Raw genomic sequence first — 20,978 nt, 5'->3', positions numbered from 1 at the left:
GCCAAAAGGTAGAAGTTTTTGTCTGGTTAGCACTGGATACTAGAGACCACAAAGGAGAGTGAATGCTGCATTAAATCTTCTCTGATGCTATTTTGATGCACTTCCTCATCTTCCTCTCAGAATTCCAGAGACCTTATTTGCAACTGGCTGACTAAATTGATAGCACTTGAACTGCAAAAACCCGTATACATCTCAAACTGCAGCTTTAACTAGCATGTGCCGACTCATAATGCTAACAAGGTGGCCTAAGTAGGTAGTAATATATATATACACACCTAACTAGTATCAAGAGACCAGTGTGTACTGGCCCAACCTCCCTATTAAAACAGAAGGCCACAAGGTTCCAACATTCAGTTACTTTAAACAGCAGGGTGCAAAGCATGTGTAAAATAGCAACTCTTACACAAGCATACAGTTCAGTTGCTACTCATCTTCAGAGTTCACACATGCTTGAATAATCCTTGCAAGGATCACTTAAAGCTGAGCAGTAATTGAGCTACTAATCCACAAACATTTTGTACTGCTTGAAAACACAAAAAAAAAAACTCTGCCACCCCACAAACCAAAACTACCCAACAACCCTTAGACAGCAATCCAAATTGAGCTGTAATATTTTTTTTTGGTCATGTACACTGCACTGCACTGACAACTCTTACAAACAAACAAGCGTGACCCTTCTACAACCTGAAAGGACAGAAGTACCTGCCACTCAGATTTGTTTCTACTGCCATTAATAAAATGGGACATTATTAAAATTCACAGCAAAGCAGTTTCACAAGTGACAAGACAGCAGGAAATAGCTATGAGATTAGCATTTTTCTCTAGTCCATAGTCTCTAAACCAGATGTCTGGAGGAAGAAAGCTACAGAAAAAGCAAAGCATTCCAAAGGAGCAGTAAGTGTTAGATTATTTTAAGAAGAGTCAGCTGATACAAGCTGGGTTTCTTTCTGAACTGACACGCACCCTCATTTTATCTACTGTACTCAAATATATATTTATTTTACTTTTTTTCTAGTTTTCTGAGTGGACAAGGAAAATTACTGCAATGGTTGTAGTCACTGGAGGAAATCATATTCTCAAAGAACAAACAGAAAAACAACTTTACCTAGAAATAAGTAAAAATAACGCAAATATGCATATTTTGTGGAAGAGGTGTACTAAACCAAAATACCTATAAAACTGGAAATCCATGTAACAAGAAACTTCTCACTGGAACTACATGATATTTAAGGTCCCTTCCAAACCAAGCCTCTCTCTGATTCTACAATTCTGTGATGTTCTGTACACCACACTTTTATCTACTGTTTTCTGACAGAAGGTAATTAAAACCAGAAACTCATTATGTGAATTCGTTACGCATGGTATGACGATTCCCTGAAGGGATATGCTTGTGTATGCATATGGAGGGGGTGTGGTGTAAAAATGAGGCTAATAGTAGTGTTTTCATTGATCCAGGTAGAATAACGGTGAAGCTGTGGCAATTATCAGACACAAACAGTTTTAGGAGTGTAATAGCTCTTTCTATCACCAGTGCACCTCTCACTCAAGTCAGTAACAGTTTCAGTATGCAGAAGACGGCAATAAGAACAAACTTACCTACAGTAGCTCTAATTAAGGGGGAGGAATCGCCAATGTTGTTCAGACATTCACTTTTAATGAAGTCAGTTACCCCATTGGGAAAGTTGTGAAAATGTGCTTTTACATTATTCTTCAAGATCAGACCACTCAATGAACGTGTCGGTTCATCTGCAACAGAAAATAAACAGAGTCAACATTTAATCAGCTCACAGGAATAAAGCACACTTCCAGAACAATGCAACAAGAGCAAAGCTTATACAGAGATATTAGTCTTTGTTTCCTTATCTCTCCTTCCAACTACACCCATCAATTCATGTAGCAAAGTTTTTAAGGTACAGAGTTCACTATTTCTATTTATTCAAAATTAGAATATCAGTAATACAAGTTCTACATTTTAAGAGAAAGTTTTCTACAGAGATATAGGCAAGGAATAGCTCTGAATTGACAGGATATACGAGACTCATGAAAGAAATTGATCATCCAAAGACATTCAGATATTCTGATTATACTGACTGGCTTGCTGAAACACTGATACTGTAAGAAATTGATAACAGACCTGCTTTCACTGTAGTAAGATACAGAACTGATGTAGGGACTATGTAAGAAAATCCTCCACCCCCTATTCCCACATAAATAAAGTATTCAATTTTTCTACAAAATAAGGTATTACCTTATTATTTATATTCAAATACCAGCTCTTCAATTGACCTATTAAATTAATAATTACAGGGAAAGGAACAGAAGTAGTCTTTAAACAATGTTACCAGGTGTTATATAGTTTGAACCATAAGAAAAACGTGACCAGAATTAACTTGAACTGAGAAAGAATTTAAGTTTGGGCAACCGTTAGAGTTCTCTTCACCGATATCTTTTTGCCATAAAATTCCTCTAAATTACTGGGGCAAGAGTAGGAATGGAAAAACAACAGCTTAGGTTTTTCTTTTATACTGGAGCAGACTCTCCTTTAGTTCTTCACCCGAGGGCATAAGTAACTTGGTATTACTTCTGAAACATGCTGAAAGTGAGATCTGGATGTTCTACATAAAAAGGATTAGTTTGCAGCATAAGAAAATTTAAATTTACAGCTTACAGCAACCCTTATCAGCACAGAAAGCTAATTTTAACTAGGTCTTTAGCCACTTGTTCGAATCTTTTTGCATGAAGCCCTGATTCGGGCAAGTAATAAGGATGTTTCTTTGTGCCAAGAATTAGTTTACACATGGATCCATTACAGGCCTTCAAAACTATTAACATTCTAACAGAGACAAGGATAAGCAAAATAAAGCACAACTTTCAAATATAAAGTATTTTCAGACTAAAGCTGCTACACCACAAAACCGAGACTCTCATTACAGCCACAATGGCTGAGTGACAGACATTGAAGACACCTTGTATTGTGACCTGTGCTAGTTAGAACAGGAATAGCACTTTTCACAAGGGGTCAAACTCTGATTGCTTTCCAGATATGTAATCCATTGGTAGGGTACACCTTCAAGAAATCCAGTCCTCCATAAATTAAGATTTTAAGTTGTGCCTGGTGAAGAAGGCAGCCAAAGGAGTCTTCCTTTAATTTACATGTGATTCAGAGCCCTTGCAAGCCACATCAGCAGCAGCCACAGTCACAGTTAGACACAGAATACAATAGTTACTCATTCTGCATCAGCCAGCAGCATCTTCTTGAGGTGAAGGAAGCCAGAGTGCCAACCAGAGCCTGACTGGAGTACTGTACATTAGCCACTATTAGAATAAACACCAGCATGAAAATATTGAACAGTGCATTAAGGAAAAACATCCATACTTTAGAATGCCTAGCTGCAACTACAAAAGGGACAAAGCAACAGCTTCAATTTAACCAAGCAGGCATACAGATGCTATTAACTTCCCTGTGTCAGAAATAGGCAGATTAGCCAGCTGGTTTAGATAAAAATCAAGGTCACATTAAGGTGAAACTTCAGCATCATTTTTTTCTTCATGAACTATTCTATGGTATGCAGCAGCATGAAACATCTTTAACACATTCCCTTTGCCAAGATAACAGAAAGACTATTTTTCATAAGTGTTTATGCCACAGACTTGCAACAAAGATTCCACAGGACTCAATGACAGTCACATCTCTGACAAAGGAAAAAGAATTCATGAAGCAAGAAAAAAATTAAGGTTAAAAAGAAAAAGCAAAACAATTTATCACCATGCTGAGAGGCAAAAAGCAAAGTCATAAAGGTGAACTTAGTGCTAAACACCAACCACTTGAAGCACAGAATCTGACACTTAGGCGCCTAAACAAACAAAAAACCCCAAGAACAAACAAAAACCCCAAGCCCACCACCAAATCAACCATACCACAGTTGAAACCTTAGTTTGACAAGAAAAAAAATTCTCATATGACTACACAAGGATATTTATGGAATCCAGGGTGTTCAAGAACTTAACAGCTACACTGTCAAAATACAGTAACATATGGTCTGGATGGAGCTCTTTCTGTAACACCAAGATTGTGGACAGATGGCCTAAGAGCTGAGTAAGACACTCTTTACTCTTCATAGATTCCATGACAAGTTGTGTCAGCCATATGCTTCAGCCATCAAAAAAAGACCATAGTCTTGCCTCCTTCTGTCTCAAGTCAACCTGAAAGCATAGAGAGTTCACAAGAACATATAGTACAAGAAAAAGAAGGGAAGTGAAACAGACCTCTGGCATTTGATGTTATCTTTTCTGCCAAATCTGTTCATCAGTGGAAGATTCCCCTGTCACATTGCCTCACCTTACATTAAAACCATATCATATAATCATGATTCGATTCTCAGTAAATTTTCAATTGTTGCAAAACTAACACTAGTTCCATATTGTAATGGTTTACAGTCAGAGCAAACGGACACATAGTCACACTACAGAGATATCAATTATTTTAGGGCTACTGCAATGCTTTTAAGTACTAGCGTGTGTCCTCAAACAGTCTTATTTCCTCTAATGAAGGTTTGCATGACATAGGCTGCATATGTGAAAGCAACACGGTTTTTGTAGCTCACCTGTAAGTCTAGGTGAGCATATTTTAGTTACCACGTCTTTTCATCCTCTCTTCCTCAGAATGTAGTTTTCTAGATTGCTAGAGGAACTGAGCAACTGGGATAAGGGTAGTGCTTATCCATTCACAGACTGTGATACAATGATTATGAGCAGGGCTATATTTTGCCCTATTGCTCTTGCAATATTGGCAACTTTAAATGTTAGTGTCAGACTTTTTCTAGAGAAAAAAAAAAAAAAAAAAGGTGTTGATTTTAGTCTTAAAGCTGTAAAGCTCTTTTTTTGGAAATAAGCTGTTTTTCTTTGTTTTAACTAGTGATATGGACTTAACATGTACAAATACAAAATGAGATAAAAAAAGATGACTAGCATTACTGTTGCACATGAAGATTTCCGATCCATTAATGAGAGAGTGGCTGTCTCTTAAAAGAGGTAAAACAAACAAACACAAAGATAAATAAGGATCCCACTAGAGCATTATAATATACAAAGTATAACATGAATAAATGAATAATTTATTTTCTCCTAATGTACAAGAATACAGTACAGAGATACTCTCATAAGCTTCCCAGCAGAAAAAGATCCTACTTTTTTTTTTTTTGGGGATGTTAAACTTCTAATCAACCTATAGTATAACATTTTTGGCTTACACTAGTATGATTTACAATCATGTCAGAAGCAGAATTGATGATGTTTCAAATCATTCTGTGTAAGTAAAATACAAATGACCTTGAAATGTGGTGGCTAGTGTGAAATCAATCAGTGCTCAGTTGACTCATGTGAGTCATGGAAAACAGTTTGACACAACTACCTAAGCTTAGGAACCTCTGTAAGACACCAAAACAAAGCAGAAAATGTTCCACTGATGCTGAGTGTCACATATTTATTAAATAATAAGCAGCAACAGCTATGTTTTCAAATACAGTTTTGTAAGTAGAACTGAGATGCAGACAATATGAGAAGGGTATCAAACTGCTGGCCAACAATTAGGTTGTTGGTTAGTTACAGTAGTTTCTGCATTCTAGCTAATAATGACCACAGGTCAATCAGAATGCCAGAATTTGTACATCTCTACAAGCTTGCAAAACCACAAAAAGTTTAAAGGACTAAACCTCTGGTTTCAGTCCTATTTTCAGCTTCTCTATTGTAACCATGCAAACTGGCCGTCTCAGCACTTTTCTTCTCTAATCCCATTTTATCTATCATCTCCTGATCATGCAGTTAAACTAGTGCTGGAATTCTACCAAGAGCAGAAGAATCCTTAACAAGAAGTGGAGATTCAGTGTGTTGAGAGGAGGATTCACTACAAGGTCCCAAATGATGTAACGAATGCAGTGTATTCTTGCAGTTTGAGAACATCTAAAAAATAATGCCATCTCTCTTTGGTGTTTATATGTTAAGGAAAGGGGTGGACAAGTGCCTTAGCACTAAGGCAACTGCACAGGGAAAGGAAATGACAAGCTTCCCAATGGAAGTTGCTTAGACAGCATTTGGCAGCAAATTACTTAGCACTAAGAGTCATCAAGTTATCTGAAGAAATGACTTGGTCAGATAAATAGAAGTTTTGTCACTCTGAATATAAGAAAGGAGAATGTTATATACTAAAACATGACAATCTGTCATATGAATAGCTGTTGGAACACAAGGATTAATTGGATAAGTAAATGGAGGCTGTGTTATAAAACTGAGTGGTTCAGAATACTGTTCAAACTGCTAAGCAAGTACTGGGAAGTACAAAATACATGACGCTTACCTACACCGGTGTTTTAAAGGGTGCTGTGCATTGGAATTTTTGACTACTACTCTGTCTGTCTGTATCCTATAGGTATAGCTTAACAGAAAATTGTGTGGTGGCATGCATGTATAGATGTTGTAATAAAGCCAGACTACTCTGTTTTTCTTACCAATAGCCTTTCTTGTCAGTAAGGCTTCTTCCCCTATAATGCCAAATTAATCAAGACAATAGCTTGGCATTTTTTATTTCCAAAGCCTGTAGTCTGTGTGTTTCCTGATTTTTATTTTTTTTTTCCATTCTGTCTGACTTTTCTGGAGACTATAAGCAGATTTTCAAACAACAACATAAGGTTGCACTCTGGTGAATGGCAGAATAGAGTTCTGGCACTAGCAGAGGTGTTCTTCCTAAGCAGCTGTACATCTAGCTACAATAATAAATTAGAGACCTTGAACTTTCACCTTTATACAATTTCATCTTTTATTATTATTTAAGATACTGAACTTTTTTCTAGTGTTTGGGTAAACAAGAGTTCTTACTAGGAACAAAGTGACTGACCCTCTGCTACTCAGAGAAGCAGTGAAAACTAGACTATATCTAAGAAGCTTTGATGTGTGACCATACTGCTCTACCTCTTCTAAGTAATTTGAAATCCATCTTCAGTTTCTTTAGTTTTCAGTTTCTACCTACAACTTAATCAGCCTCCTTTCTTTGGGGAGGGAGGAAAATGAGGAAAAACTGTGAGTGCTTGACATTTTGCAATGCTTAAAGCTCCTGAGACTTAAAGCTTGCCAGTCAGAATTCTCTCTGATCAGTAGTATATCTTCTGATTCAGAGAAGAACAGCCACCAGTTGAAGTCATGGCAATCCTTCTTCCTTGGAGATACCAAAACAAAAATGTGTACTGTTGAACCTGTACCTGCTTGAAAAGCCAGTGTGTGCACCTCAGATAAAGCAGACAACCTCACTAGGAAGAGATGATGTTGCCCAGTCCAGTGCTGCAGGGCTAAGCTGTTTTTAGCTGCCTATACTGAGCTGAATACAGACAGAAGTCATTACTGGTACTTATGACTCGGTCATGGCACTGTTGCTCTTGAATAACTTCTGAAAGCAGAAGGTACAGCTGAGTAAAATCTTCTTGTGGTTCTGAAGCATGAGATTTATGTCATTATATAAGAAAGGAGCTTAAAATTATTTGCTAAAGCAGCAGTAACGTTTAGTTAGTTACTGATATTAGCATCAGACTGCAGGATCAAGATGTGCTTTTATACGGCTCCTTAGATTACTTTCAGTAAAGATATTCAAAGCTGAAGCTCGCAAAAAATGCTGTGCGTAATATTCTTCGTGGTATTGGAAAATATTTCTGTTCTTTTTCAGGGTTCTGCTCCCTTTGGTCATTAAAGGAAAGGTATTTTTACTTGCACATGAGAAGTGGTAACGAGCATTCCACTATATGGTTAGATTTGGCTTCATGATAGTGGTCAGCAAACCAACTGTACCTGCCCCAGGACTGCAAGATAACAACCATGCTGAAGCTGTTACACCATCCTAATGCCTCACAAGTCTACTTTCTGAAAATGTAGAAAGAGGTGGTGCTGCTGCTTCCTAGGAGCCACCACAGCTGAAATCAGACACCAGCACACAGCCTCATGAGTAGCAGGTGCCATTTTTTCAGGTAAGAGGTACCTCAGAACTGCACTGAATCAAGTACTGCTTAGTGGACAGAAGTGCCTTTATAAATCACACCAGTAACACATTCTGTTGAAAAACACTACACCAGAGATGCTTGATACTGGCATTTTAAGTACATTTAGACATGACATAAGAAACAACCGAACACCGCTGAGTAGGAAACTCTGACTTAAAAGTATACAAAGAAACACCCCATGCAGCAGACTACATTCAGGTCATAAGATGCACTAAGGAAAGGTTTCAAGTAACTGCCTAATTACCTCCAACTTACTCCCCAAAAGTCACTTATTGTGAGGCTAGCACTCAAAACCATGATAACCACTTGCTCACTGCCCCTCACCCCCAATAGGGGAGAAATGAAAGGGAACGGAGAAACTCATGGCTTGAGATAAAAACAGTTTAATAAGATAACAAAATACTAATATACTACTAGTAATTATATATAAAATGAGAACAGAATATAGAAGACATTCAATGCAACTCCTTATGAACTCCATCCACATCAAGCAGCCAGTCCCAGGCAGCAGCACATGGTCCTGAAGAGCCAATCCCAGAGAGAGAAAAGAGGAAAAGGTAGAAAGGCCTGGAGACCTCTGCAAAATGGCAGAAGAACAAAAAGGCGAACTAAAGGGTCAACCAAAATGGAGCAGAACAGGAACAGGTCTCACAAGCCAGAAAAGTCAACTCTCATTAGATATAAAGTGTGATGGTAATGGCATGGAGTATTTTCATTGATCAGTCTGGATGTCAGTCAAGCTCTGTCCCATCCCTGCCCCCCTTACTCGCTGCCTCACACCTGTGGGCAGAGTGCTCAGAACTGCCTTGGCTCCTGGGCAACAACTATGGTAACTGTTGTTACATACTGTTTTTTCCAACTCAAAACCGCTGGACAGTTACTTGAAGAAAAATATTAATTCTGTCCCAGGCTGTTGTTAACTAAATCCAAAAAATGATCGTGCTAGCTACAAAAAAAAAAAAGAGAAAAAGTTTCTAACCTCACGAAGAAAATTAACTCAATTTCAATTAAACCAGCAAAACAAGCTGCTTGAGAGAAAATATATTAAAAGACTCACTCCCAAAATGCTCACAGTGAACAGCACTTTTAAAGAACCCAATCTAATGTGGTTAAGTACATGAAGGCACTAGGCTAGTCAACAGGCCAAAACACACCAAAGCTGCCTGGGAGGACTCTCAGAAAGGTACAGAGCATGGACCTGCCTCCAACATCCAGAAGACTCCTCAGGCAGCTTCCTTTCAGAAGCCTGGGAACAGGTACCTCCACGAATGTCTTTGTCTCCTCTGGAAACAGATTAATTCTCAGTTAGCAGTACTAGATCCCTTCGAGGTAACTACTCAAGCAGTTTTTTCAATGTTGGTTGCAGGTCCATGCCCTGTAAGTCCTGGAAATTCTTCTAAACATCTCCAGAAGTGTGCTGATCTCCTCTAGAGACAGGTGAATTCTCAGGTAGCAGTCCCAGACTCTTCTAATGTAGCTACCCAAAGACCATTGTGTAATTTGGGAGGAGTCACAACCAGTAGCTCTTTGAGAATTTTCTCTGTGATCAAGAACTTGCTACTTTACTACTTCTTTTTCAACGTTTTCCTTTTACGGGCTTCAGGGATAGGGAACAATAAAATAACGGAGATCGCATACTCTGATTCTGGATGCTCGGAATAAGGAGCTCCAAGACAGCATCCTGAAGCAATGAATCCCATAATTCAATCCACTGAATAACTTCAAAATTTCTTTCAAGTCTTTAAATAAATAAATAAATAAACTGTCAATTCTCACATGTGGTATGAATGCTATACAACTACTTGCGAGAATCTTTTTACTTAAATCTGCACTACAATTTCCCTATAAAGGCACAGAAGGGAAAAATTAGCCAACATACAGAGAAAAAACACAGAATTTTTAGTCATATGACATAATATATTATCTCATAACTTGGTTTCTCTTAAAATATTTATGCACCTCAATTACTTTATGCATTAATCACTAAAACTCAGTCAGGCTTAATTTCTTTTTATAATTCTTCATGTATCTGAATTTCAGAGAAAAAATGTTTTGCTGTTTTTTAAAGCAGGTCACTACATATGTTATACAGCATTTTAAACTGCACGGGTACATTACTCTGACCTGATTTCTGAATTGCATAGCAATCAGATTCACTCCTGGGCAGTTATTTTAGTCTGTTCATGAAGACATCACGTAGGATTATAGTATTTGAGAGAGGTGAGGATGGCGGTGGCGGTAAGGGGGCATTTGTTTTAATTAAACAGTTATATCTGCTGAACCACTTTTCTGGATTAATCCTGCTCAAAGATACCTTCCCGAAACTAGTAGCTAGTGAATTAGCACCTGATGTCGCAGAACGGTCTTTTTTTTTTTTTTTGGCTCAGCTTTGAAGCTCTTTCAACAGCAACATGCCAAGAAAGTTCATAATGGAATGGACTCATGAAAACTGCTGTTCAGATAAACTTTAAATTCCAAGCCTCATCAGAAGACATTCACATCAAACCCACAAGACCACTTTTGATCCCAGTCATAGTTTATAAAAAGCCATTTCAAATTATGCTTGCAGAGCTAGATGAATTATTAGTGTCATGATTACCAGAAAATAAATTGCCATCTGTGCAGACTTCTATTGAAACAAAAACTTGGGGGGAGGGAGGATGGGGACAGGACCTTCCTCCATGGTAATGTTCCATGTCAAAATACAGTACGTGGAACAACTAAGTCATCACATGAATGAGATCAAGAGTTGCAGAGACACTGCTCTATCTTCAACTGGTTTACAAAGTCCAAAGCATTTTAGAAATAACCTTAGAAGACCATCCTTAAAGCCTATGATAAAGGCAATAGTAGTGTGTTCAATCTCAGCTTATTCATCTTCTGACTAAAAGTTCACCTCAAGGATTCTGACCCTTGACTGCAGGAGTCTTACACCACACCATGATCAGCCCACTAAGACACTACTCTGAGACTGAAGGCTAGAGTTCCCACATTAGGACAGGGTGAAGAGTCAGTCACCAAAACACAATCCAAGATCAGAATCACAAAGGCTTTGCATAGCTGCAACAGGATAGATAACTATGGCTACATGCGCCAGTAGAAAGATACCAGGACCATCAGGCATTCATCTCAATATTTTCCCATTAGCCTAGGTCCTGCCCAGAGCCCAGTGGAGTCAAATAGAAGGCTTCACAGAAACTGTGCACAAACTAATCCCGTCCTCTGTGTCTTTTCTAAGGCAGATAAAAGGCAGATCTGAGAAAGGATATACATGGTTCAGGAATAAAGGATGGACAGTTTGAATTTTAACCAGAATATCATATCTGTAGTTCCATTCTTTTTTCACCATGTAGAGGCATTAAGTACGTAAAATCCTACCTATGAAGTGGTAGACTTTGACACCACTTCTGTTCTTGCAATTTTCATATAAAGCATCCATCAAAATGAATGCCCTACCAGACCAAGTAGAACGCAGTATCAGTTCTGACCTCATATAAAGACAGTCTCTTTGATCACAGGCAAAGAATGGATACATGCAGAAACATTGTAATCTCTACAGACTATGCCTACTAAGCCCCAATGTAGCTAGAGTGGAACTGAGAATGTTACAAGAAGGCAACACAGTAGTCTTCGAGATGCAAGTAGGCCATGTCATGTCATGCATGGTATTCTGATACAACAAAATATTACAGCAGGATTATGGCAGAGTCATCACACTCAATGCTCCCTAACTGACCAAGTGAAATTTGTGAAGACTAGAGAGCATTCTCTGTGAACGACAATGGCCATCATATTTTGATCATTTGGTGCTAGGCACATCCAACTCTCATTCACAAAGTTCAGGCTGCTGTATGGTGCAATTCCAGGTTAAAAATAACAAGAAAGCATCCTACACAAGGATAAAACAGATGAATTAAGAAGGAAGCTATTTTTGTCAGTCTGCTTCAGATGGGAAGAAAAAAGTGACCTTATAAATATTCATTTACAGAAAGTAAAATAAAACAAGGCTTTGATACAGACAACTTTAGGAGTTTCATTGTTATGGTCAACAATGTCAAAACTCAGAATTTCCACTTACAGTATTAATTGTCTGTATTATGACACCTAGAGATCCTTCCTCTGACCTGCCTCATGCTTTGGATGTCTTGGACAACTGCCTCAATGTACCTTAACTAGAGACTAGAACTGGCCTTGGCAAGACAGCTCACAGGACACCAGGAGAAAACAAACTAACCACCACCACCACACAAACACCCCACACACAACCAAAACCACAAACGAACACCCACCACCAACAACCACCCACAATGAACAACAAAACCAACACTATGGCAAGGCAGTGTCACTACATTATCTGCCAGGTTTTATATCTGCCAAAGGATGAAGGAACACCTGTACTAACAGATCATCTGAGTAATATTATCATTGACAGATAAATTAGTAAAAGCCAGCTTCTTTCATTCAGATATTTTTCAGTTAATCTAGACTCCATCTCACCCAAGATCACTGAGCACTATGCCTTTTGGTAACTACATTCTAGAGACCTAAATCTCAATCTTTAATGACTTGGGATCATATTTTATTCCATCTGCTTGCTTTATGACTTCCAGGACTGAATGCGGCTTCCTTGACATTTCTTTTTATATTCTGTGGCACTGGTAACACTGGGGTTAATCCCTATTCACAACACTATTTCTAGAAATGAACACTAGTTAAAAGAAAAACTCTCGTATCTAGAGTATGCATGTGCCATAGCTGCAAGCCAGGCCATGTATTTTCACTGAAGAAATGGCAGCAGAGCAACACCTCTTTCCAGGAACAACCAAGCTTAACAAACTTTGACAGATTAACAAGGCTCATAGAATTCAAAAACAAAACCAAGAAAACCACCTCATATGTGTAGGAGTTCCACAACAGACCTAAAACTAGCAAGTCACAAGCATTCAGACACAGAAGCAGCAGGCCTCGGTGAAACAGCCAGTTTGCCTGCAAAATTATTTGCGTGCAGAGGCGTAAGACTCAGGCCAAAGACAATTTGGTACAACGTCCGTTGCAGTGAAATAAGGATATTTAACAAACATTTAAATCAACCATTACAGAATTCCCACACTGAAGAGCTGTCACCTAAATGAATCTTTAGGCATAGTTTTCTCAGCAGTGGTTTCAACAGTGGCAAAAATGGAATCAAAGGTTAGTCCCACCTGCTATCAACCAAGCTCTTTCTCTCATGCACCATCAAAACATGTTAACTTCTATTGAATAAGCTGTCAGTGACCTTAGAAGCTTACTTTCATGGCTCCTTCCACTGGGATGGTACGGCCACAACAAAAGTGTGAACTTCCAGAAGCATGGGTATCTATGCTTTTGTCTGTTGTATAAAGCATACAATTTTTTTCCCCCCAGCCAGCAAACTTGGCAAGGCTGTGGGACAAACTTCCAACTGAACCCTCTTCAGGAGGGGAAAGAATACTTCCCCAGTTGTACCGAAGACAATTATCTACCTGATGAGTCCATCACATTTTCAACTACTGGTCCAAAAGAGGATGGAACAGTATCATAGCTACAGAATAGCAGTTCTAACGGTCTCTTTACCTTGTTTGGGCAGGGCTAATGCGGGACGATGGAGGGCTGTTGGTTGGATTCAAAGCAAATGCCTTTCATTGTCCCTCATTAATTCTACCCAAGCAAGGTAAAAGGATATTTAGAACTTGGCAAATACTATGAAAAGCACCAACATCAGACTCAGTTATGGCATCTTCAACACTGCAAGTTTCCTGAACTAGAAATATGAAGTTAAAAAATACTTGCTTTGGATAAATACTATGACTAAAAATATCACTGATGTGGGACAAGAGCATTTCTGAAGGAACAGCTGCTTCTCAGCCATCTCACAAAAGACGTAATGTACCTGTGAGAGGTATCAGTGCAACCTGATACTAAACACCTCCTCTTGTAAGTTAACTTGCTACTTCTCCCCAACTTGCTTGTCTCTTCAACCCAACAGATTCTATTTTTTTTTCTCAGATAAAAAAGGCTTTACACAACCATTTTACAATAGTTAACATCTCCTCCTCTTCATCCCATTCAGAATAGATTGATGTGTGTAAACATTAAAAAGGGTAAAAGACAACTACTGGATAATCTAAGGGGATCTGTTGGGAAGAGAGATTATGACACATTGCTAAACACATATAAATATCTAGAACCTTAAGTGGTAAACAGAACACAGAAGGGGAAATTAGCAAGTAAGGGAGAGTTAGAAAATACACTTTGAGGGCGAGGGTGCAGGAGAAGAAGAAAAAAAGAAAGAATAGAAGTAGTGGGACAACCTTCTACTACTGGAGACTGTGTTTTTTATTTTTATGCTAATAGTATAAAGCACACAGTGTATCTACCCTGACACCTTGCTCAAGAATGTAATATCCTGGCTGATTCAGGTCTTCAAAACACTCTGTCCTTCAACCTTGAGAAACTCCCCCAAAGGCCTCACAAGTTATCAGGAAGCTTCCTACACAGAACACACAAAAACACTGGGATGTACTCTAGCCCTCAAATACCAAAACATACTTTCTCCTCCTCTCTGTTTCCTTCCTTCTGAAGTAAGCTGACAATACAACTTAAACACTAGTTAAAACTTAAGATGAACATTCTTGCTGATTCTTTGAACACTACAAGATCCCATGCAACTAAAATCTAATTCAAAGTGAAAAAAGCAAACATCCAGAAAAACCAGAGGTGAAAGGCAGAAAAAGTACTGGTAGCAGGGCACTAGGAAAAAGAAACAAAACAAAACCAAAAAAGCACAACAGAAAACAACTCAATCATAGATAGAATCATTTCAGTTGGAAGAGACCCCCAGAATCGAGTCCAAGCATAACATATCAAATACAAACAAAAGTAAAGAACCCATATGTGCCAAACCAAATTGAAACAAATTTATTTCACTGCCAAAGACCTCACAAATCAGCAGCTGTAATACACAGCATAGACAATCTTTCACACACCCTGATCACTGCTGAAGAACTTTCTGAATTTACCAACCGGTAGAGGCTACACAGTATGCCATATGGACTAATGTCTATAAGACTCAGACAAGTATGAGCAGTCAGTTGTTTTCTAACTGCATTTTACTAGAATTAAGACTTCAGAATGAAAGTTGACAGACCTCATCTTTGAACAACTCTAGTATGTGATCTTCAAAATATTTAACAGTCTCCTTACTAGGGAGATCATTACCATAACTGAATTTAGCATCATGTTTTATAAGATGTATAGTTAAGATTAATTAAACTTACTCCACAACTTCATGGCAGTCTGATAGAAATACAACACCTCAACATTTAGGGGAAGATTTCATAGGACGTATAGAATGGAATATATTCCAAGCCTGAAACTACAGGGACCACTAAATTATCAGTTTTTTTTTCCCAAGAAAACTACTGTCAGGGTGAGTTCTACATGACTATGGAGTGAGAACAAACAGCAAATTGACCATAGGCATCAGTTTCTTACTTCTTTCAAGCTAAATAAGTTTTTTTAAAAGAGGAAAAAAAAGGTAGAATAAAACAGCCAGTATCTCAAGAACTTACCTTCAGACTTCAACTTTGTAAGAACAAAAATCAGGTAGTTGTTGAAATCAGGATACTGATTGAGTTGTTCTAGTTTCTGAAGAGAGAAACTGTTAAGGAAAGTTGAATCTTCACACACAGCATTTACAGCTTCTTGGATACAAAGATTAAATGAGTTATGTACTGCTACCTCACTTCAACCATCTGTGACTATAAGCTCACAATATACAGAAAATTAACAATCTAAAAAAAAGTTTATATTATTTTCTTACTAAAGCAACAGCTTTTACTTATGGTGAGATCTGGAAAAAAAAAATCCAGGGAGAGACATAAAAATTAACAGATACTTAAAAATATTTGTAAATAAAGTAAGGAAAAAAAAGAAAAAAAAGGTACCACACACAAAACCCCCCAACTTCCTCTGTCAGTTTTGGATTTCAATGTTTGCTCTCAGAAGCTTGCCAAACCTATGGAATCCACCAAGACACAATCCCATAATACACCTTTTTTTTCCCTTCCACAATGAATAAAAGCATTTCAACATTAAAATACAACAGCTATTATGATTTTGGCAATCTACTCATTTTAATATTGGACATACATTTCCTTATGATGCTAACTAGCCACTGCCTCAGCTTTCAGCAATAGGAATCTGCTTAACTGTAAACGCACAGATAGTTATACCAAGAACTGCATGCTTATCCATGGTCTCATAAAACAAAACCACACAACAAAAGGCTCATTAACTGCAGAAAGAATGGTTAAATTTCTGAACAGCTGTGAAGGTATGTAGTTGTTTTTCCCCAAACTTGTCACTACTTTGCCTCATATTTCCCTGTATTCTGCCACTGCTTGGGTAGAGCTGTGATCTGGCATTCTCTTTGTATCCTGTTCTCATACCCTAGGAGAGATAGGTATATTGCTAAGCAATATTTTAGGTCAATGCAGTGTCTCCTTTAAGTCACTAAACCTACTAGATATCAGTATGGCAAACGATCAAGACACTTAACAAAAAATGATTTTTAGAAGATTACTTGCTCTATAAGCATTTACTTTACTTGCTGTTTAGTTGAATCTCTAAACATTCCAAGTTGCTAAACCTTAGGCAAATACACATATGTTAGGACTGTATGGCCCAGTAAATCACGTCCCAGTTCCAAAGGATCCATTTCTTTCCAATGGCCAACAACCAGTGTTTCAATCACAAACTCAAGCAACTTGATTTTTAGCTATTTAGGCTGCTTGCATCAACTAGTAACTTTGTTAGTGAAGTCTCATCACAGCTGCACAGTCCTTTGCTGTGAAACACAGAGGAGATGAAATATAAACAGGAGGATGGTCAAGGCAAGTGAAAATAATACAGAACACTCTACATGGCCTCTAGAAATGAAAAATCACACATCAAAAGATTGCTGTCAAAGGTGCCAAGCCAAAGAGTTCTTTCAGGAACATCCAAGAAGTAGGGCAACGCATTTAAAATTTATTTTCTTCCATCTCCAAGCTTCAGAAACATAATCACCAGTCAGCTGAACATTACTAACAACTGTGAATTACAATGGATCACAATGGAAGCGGCAGCAGAAGTGAGCTTACAAGAACTTAATGAGAAAACACTTAATGGGTCTAGGAATCAAATAATAGCTTGTAGGCCATATTTTCTATACAACATCTTCATCCATTTTATTTTTTTCTATTTTAGTCCAAGCCTTCCTAAGATTGACTGCATCTGTTACAAAAGCTTAGGAGTGGAACAAATTTGGCTTTAAGCTAAACTCTTAAAATAACATAGATAACACACACACACACGATGTTCTTACCTACTGAAATAAACTCCTTTGCTTACTGTGAAGACCTTTCAGCAAATGCCTTAAAAAAAAAAAGGGATCAAGATGGTAAGCTTAAATCAATCCTTCATAGAATTTCAGGACTTCTGGATATTTTAAAGCACTATGGTTAGCTCAAGAAGCAGAAGACAGTAGATGAAGGCTTTATTTCTCAGGACCTATGCTTCTATCAGTCTTAATTTAAAATTTTACTCTCTCAATCTTTGTTCCTTAAAGCCTTGCTATTTCATCACTTCTGCAATCAAGAGAGACTATGGGGCGTAAAAAGAAAAAAACAAACCTAAATCCATAACACTAACATCAAATGCACTGAAAAGCAGCACGAGAGGGCACAAGCAGTAGATTTCCGTGAATTTTAACGAGGAGCGCTTAATGTTCAGGCTTCTAAGCAAGCAGAAACATCCTCACAACACAGCAAGATGCGCAGTATCTGAGCCAGCAGGCCAGCGAGGGCGTGCAGGCAGCGGCTCTGCCAGGAGCACTCCCCCCACCGGCTACGGCTTCGCCTCGAATCCCACCGCCGGATTACCTCGGGAGGCCCCCACCGTGCCGCAGGGGCGACGCGCACCCCGCGCCGCGCCGCCCGCTCGGCCCAGCGGCTCGGGCGACACCCCCAGCCCCTCGGCGCGATCTGCCGGGGCGAGGGCCGCGCTCCCGCCCCGCCGCCACTGGGGGCTGGCGGCGGCCCAGCCTGGCGGAACCCGGGAAAGCGGCAGATACTGGCGGGGCCGCGCCAGAGCCTGGGCTTTGGGAGGAAAAAAACAAAAAAAAAGAAAAAAAAGGGGGGGGGGCGGAAAACCACACACACAAAAAACAACAAAAGAAAGTCGGAACCAAAGCAGGCCCTTGGCTCCGCGCTCGCAACAGGTGCCCGGGCCCCCGCCGGGGAAGGCGGCCCCGCGGCCCTCAGGCCGCCTCGGCGGTTCAAACGCCGCGCCACGGCCGCCCGCTTCGGCGGAGGCTCGGCCCACCGCGCGGTAGCGGCTCTGCGGCAGGCCTGGCCGCCGCTGCCGCGCAGGCCGCGCTGCCCCCGCCCGCCACCCCCGGCCTCCCCAGCGCCCGCGCGGTGCAGGCCTCGGCCAAGGATACTTGTTGAACGGCTCTCTGCGTGGTCGTGTCCGGGGACTGGGACTCCTTGAGCAGCTGCAGGATCTGCTGGAGACCCTGCTCGTCGGGCTTCCACTCATACTCCATCTTGGCTTGCTGGAAAACACAAGAGGCGGCCGCGGTTAGCTGCGCGGCAGGGCCCAAGCCGGGGGAGGGCGGAAAGGAAGGAAGGAAGGCCGGAGGGAGGGGGCATGGCGGCGCCCGGCCCACTCTGGCTCCGGTCCCCGCAACGCGCACCCCACCAACCGCCCAGCCCCGCCACCGAACGGACGGGCGAACGACACCGACCTGCTCCCGGCGCCGCCCGCTACGCTCCGCGCCCAGCAGACTGCGTCACGGCGAATTTGTAATCCGGCCCGGAGAGCCGCCTCGCGTCCTCCTGGGTCCTAGCGCCGGGCACGCCTCGGCACGCCTCCGCCCGCCCGGGCCGCCTCGGGCCCGCCGGCGCCGCCGCCCTCAGCCTTTCCGCGGTACGTCCCACACCGTCAGGAGCCTGGGGGCGACAAAACGCGGGCTCCTCAGTCCCGGCCGGCGGGAAACGGGGCGCCTTCGCCTCAGCCACGCACCGGAGAACACAGAGAAACCTCCAGAAGCTGCCACAGGCGAGGGGCGGAGGGGCGAAGCGGCGCCCCGGCCCGGCCTCCTGTGACAGCGGCGGCCGCGCACTCGCTGCGGCTGGGCGGCGAGCGGCGTGTCGCCGCCCACGGAGCAGAAGCGGGGTTGCGAACGCAGACCCAGTCGTCGGGAACGTGGTATTTGTGTTGCCGACGGCTGCACTTCTACGTGATTTGGTTGAGTACTCGGCAGATCTCAGCTCCACGTGTAAAGAGGCCATAGGAGCAACTCCGCAAGAAGCGGGGGAGGGGAGAAACTCGAACTTATTTGAATACGCAGTGCATCTTATCCATAGCCTCAAAATATATCAGGGGAGATCTCAGGTCAAAATTAGCAATTTAGATAGATATATACATATGTATATATGTAATACCTATAGCTATATATAGAAAATACTATGTAATGCATTTTTAATATACATATGCTAATGGCAAAAAAAAGAACACATGCTGCTTAAAATATGAAAATGAACAACAGTAATTCCTTGCCTTTTTATAATCTTTTAATCACTGTGCTTGTAAGCATTTTCCTCCTCTAGCTGAAAACTAGTTTCACTTTCTGCTGCTTCTGCTGTGGCAGGCGACTCAGCATTGAGTGCCACATGTGCTCCACATCAACGACTGCTCAGAGGTATCAAGGACAGGGAACATCAGTGATTCGTAATGGTGTGTCCCAAGGAAGTTCCTGTGTAGCTCGTCATCACGCCTCCCGAACACTGATGGTCAGCTGTCCAGTCTAGGTGCTAAGAAATGTCCTGAGCCAATACTCCTATTACTATGAGCCACTATTCTTGAAGGAGACAAAATTAGTACTCACTGCACTGTCTCCAGCAAAACGAACCATCACAGGCAATAAGTAAGACAGGCAGTGTGCACCTGTAATATCTACATATTTGGATAATGAGGACAGTGAAAGGGTATTTGATGAATCAGGAAATCACGCACACCGGAATAAGAAGCATGAAAGCACTAAATAGAGAAGCATGCAGCACGGCGCACGAGAACAAAACCAATGGAGAGAACAAAAACAGCGTAAAAAACCCCAAGAAATGGGGCATGTTTTTTAAGCTCTTCTTTTTCAGCAATTGCTGTAGTTTTCACCGGGCTGTTTGGGAGATAAGCAGTGCACCTCTTGAGAGCGTATTGCACTGAAATATCTACAAGGATGGAGTCAGTAAGGTACGTATGTAAAAGTGTGCCACCAGTTATTATAATACCAAACACTGCATGATATTATGCAGCACCCTCAGAAAGGAAAGAGGAACAACAGACAGAAAGACACTGTGGCAACCCACTGTTGTGCTAAACTCCAGCCCCAGTGACAGGCATTGTGGCTACTCACACCCAGGCGACAGACGCTGCAGCTGAACTAGAGAACCAACCTGTGCCATTACCACTCCCCCTATACAGAATACATTAAAAAAATCACTCACTCTCACTTAGTGAGAGATTACGATGAACCAGGGTCATCTCAAGATGACCAGAAGGAAGAGGCAGAACCAGAGATAATCACCTGGTCCCTATCCCTGAGTGAGATGTGAGATATGTGAAAAAATTTCAGGTGCCATCCAGGCAAGCACGTTGTTGCCTGGCTGTTCCAATGCTGGGATAATGGGGCCAGTAGCTTGGAATTAGATGTTAGAGAAGCCAAGCAGCTGGGATCCCTGTCTAGGGCAGCAGGCATTGACAAGGCAACTGGAAGAAAGACACAAGCCCTCAGCCTCTGGAGGCGACTTCTGTCAGATGTGAAAGAAAGGTATCCCTTCAAGGAAGATGTTACACATCACCTAGGCAAGTGGACCACCA

General features: G+C 40.9%; 1 protein-coding gene across 2 annotated transcripts in view; it reads right to left on the bottom strand.

Annotated features, from left to right (window-relative positions):
- Positions 1 to 20,978, bottom strand: part of TNPO1 (transportin 1) — an 82,564-nt gene that overhangs the window by 42,898 nt on the left and 18,688 nt on the right. The window contains exons 1-4 of one of the 2 annotated variants that reach the window (XM_065047295.1): positions 18,847 to 19,066; positions 18,541 to 18,654; positions 15,629 to 15,704; positions 1,597 to 1,746 (exon numbers count right to left, since the gene is read on the bottom strand). In XM_065047295.1, the coding sequence (XP_064903367.1) occupies positions 1,597 to 1,746; positions 15,629 to 15,704; positions 18,541 to 18,645 (331 nt within the window). In that variant the 5' untranslated portion in view covers positions 18,646 to 18,654; positions 18,847 to 19,066. Of the gene's footprint in view, positions 1 to 1,596; positions 1,747 to 15,628; positions 15,705 to 18,540; positions 18,655 to 18,846; positions 19,067 to 20,978 lie in introns of those variants that run through there. The other variant, XM_065047294.1, reaches the window with a different exon arrangement.

This window comes from Columba livia, chromosome Z, assembly GCF_036013475.1.
Source record: "Columba livia isolate bColLiv1 breed racing homer chromosome Z, bColLiv1.pat.W.v2, whole genome shotgun sequence".
Lineage (NCBI taxonomy): Eukaryota > Metazoa > Chordata > Aves > Columbiformes > Columbidae > Columba > Columba livia.
This window is presented reverse-complemented; position numbering and strand designations above follow the sequence as displayed.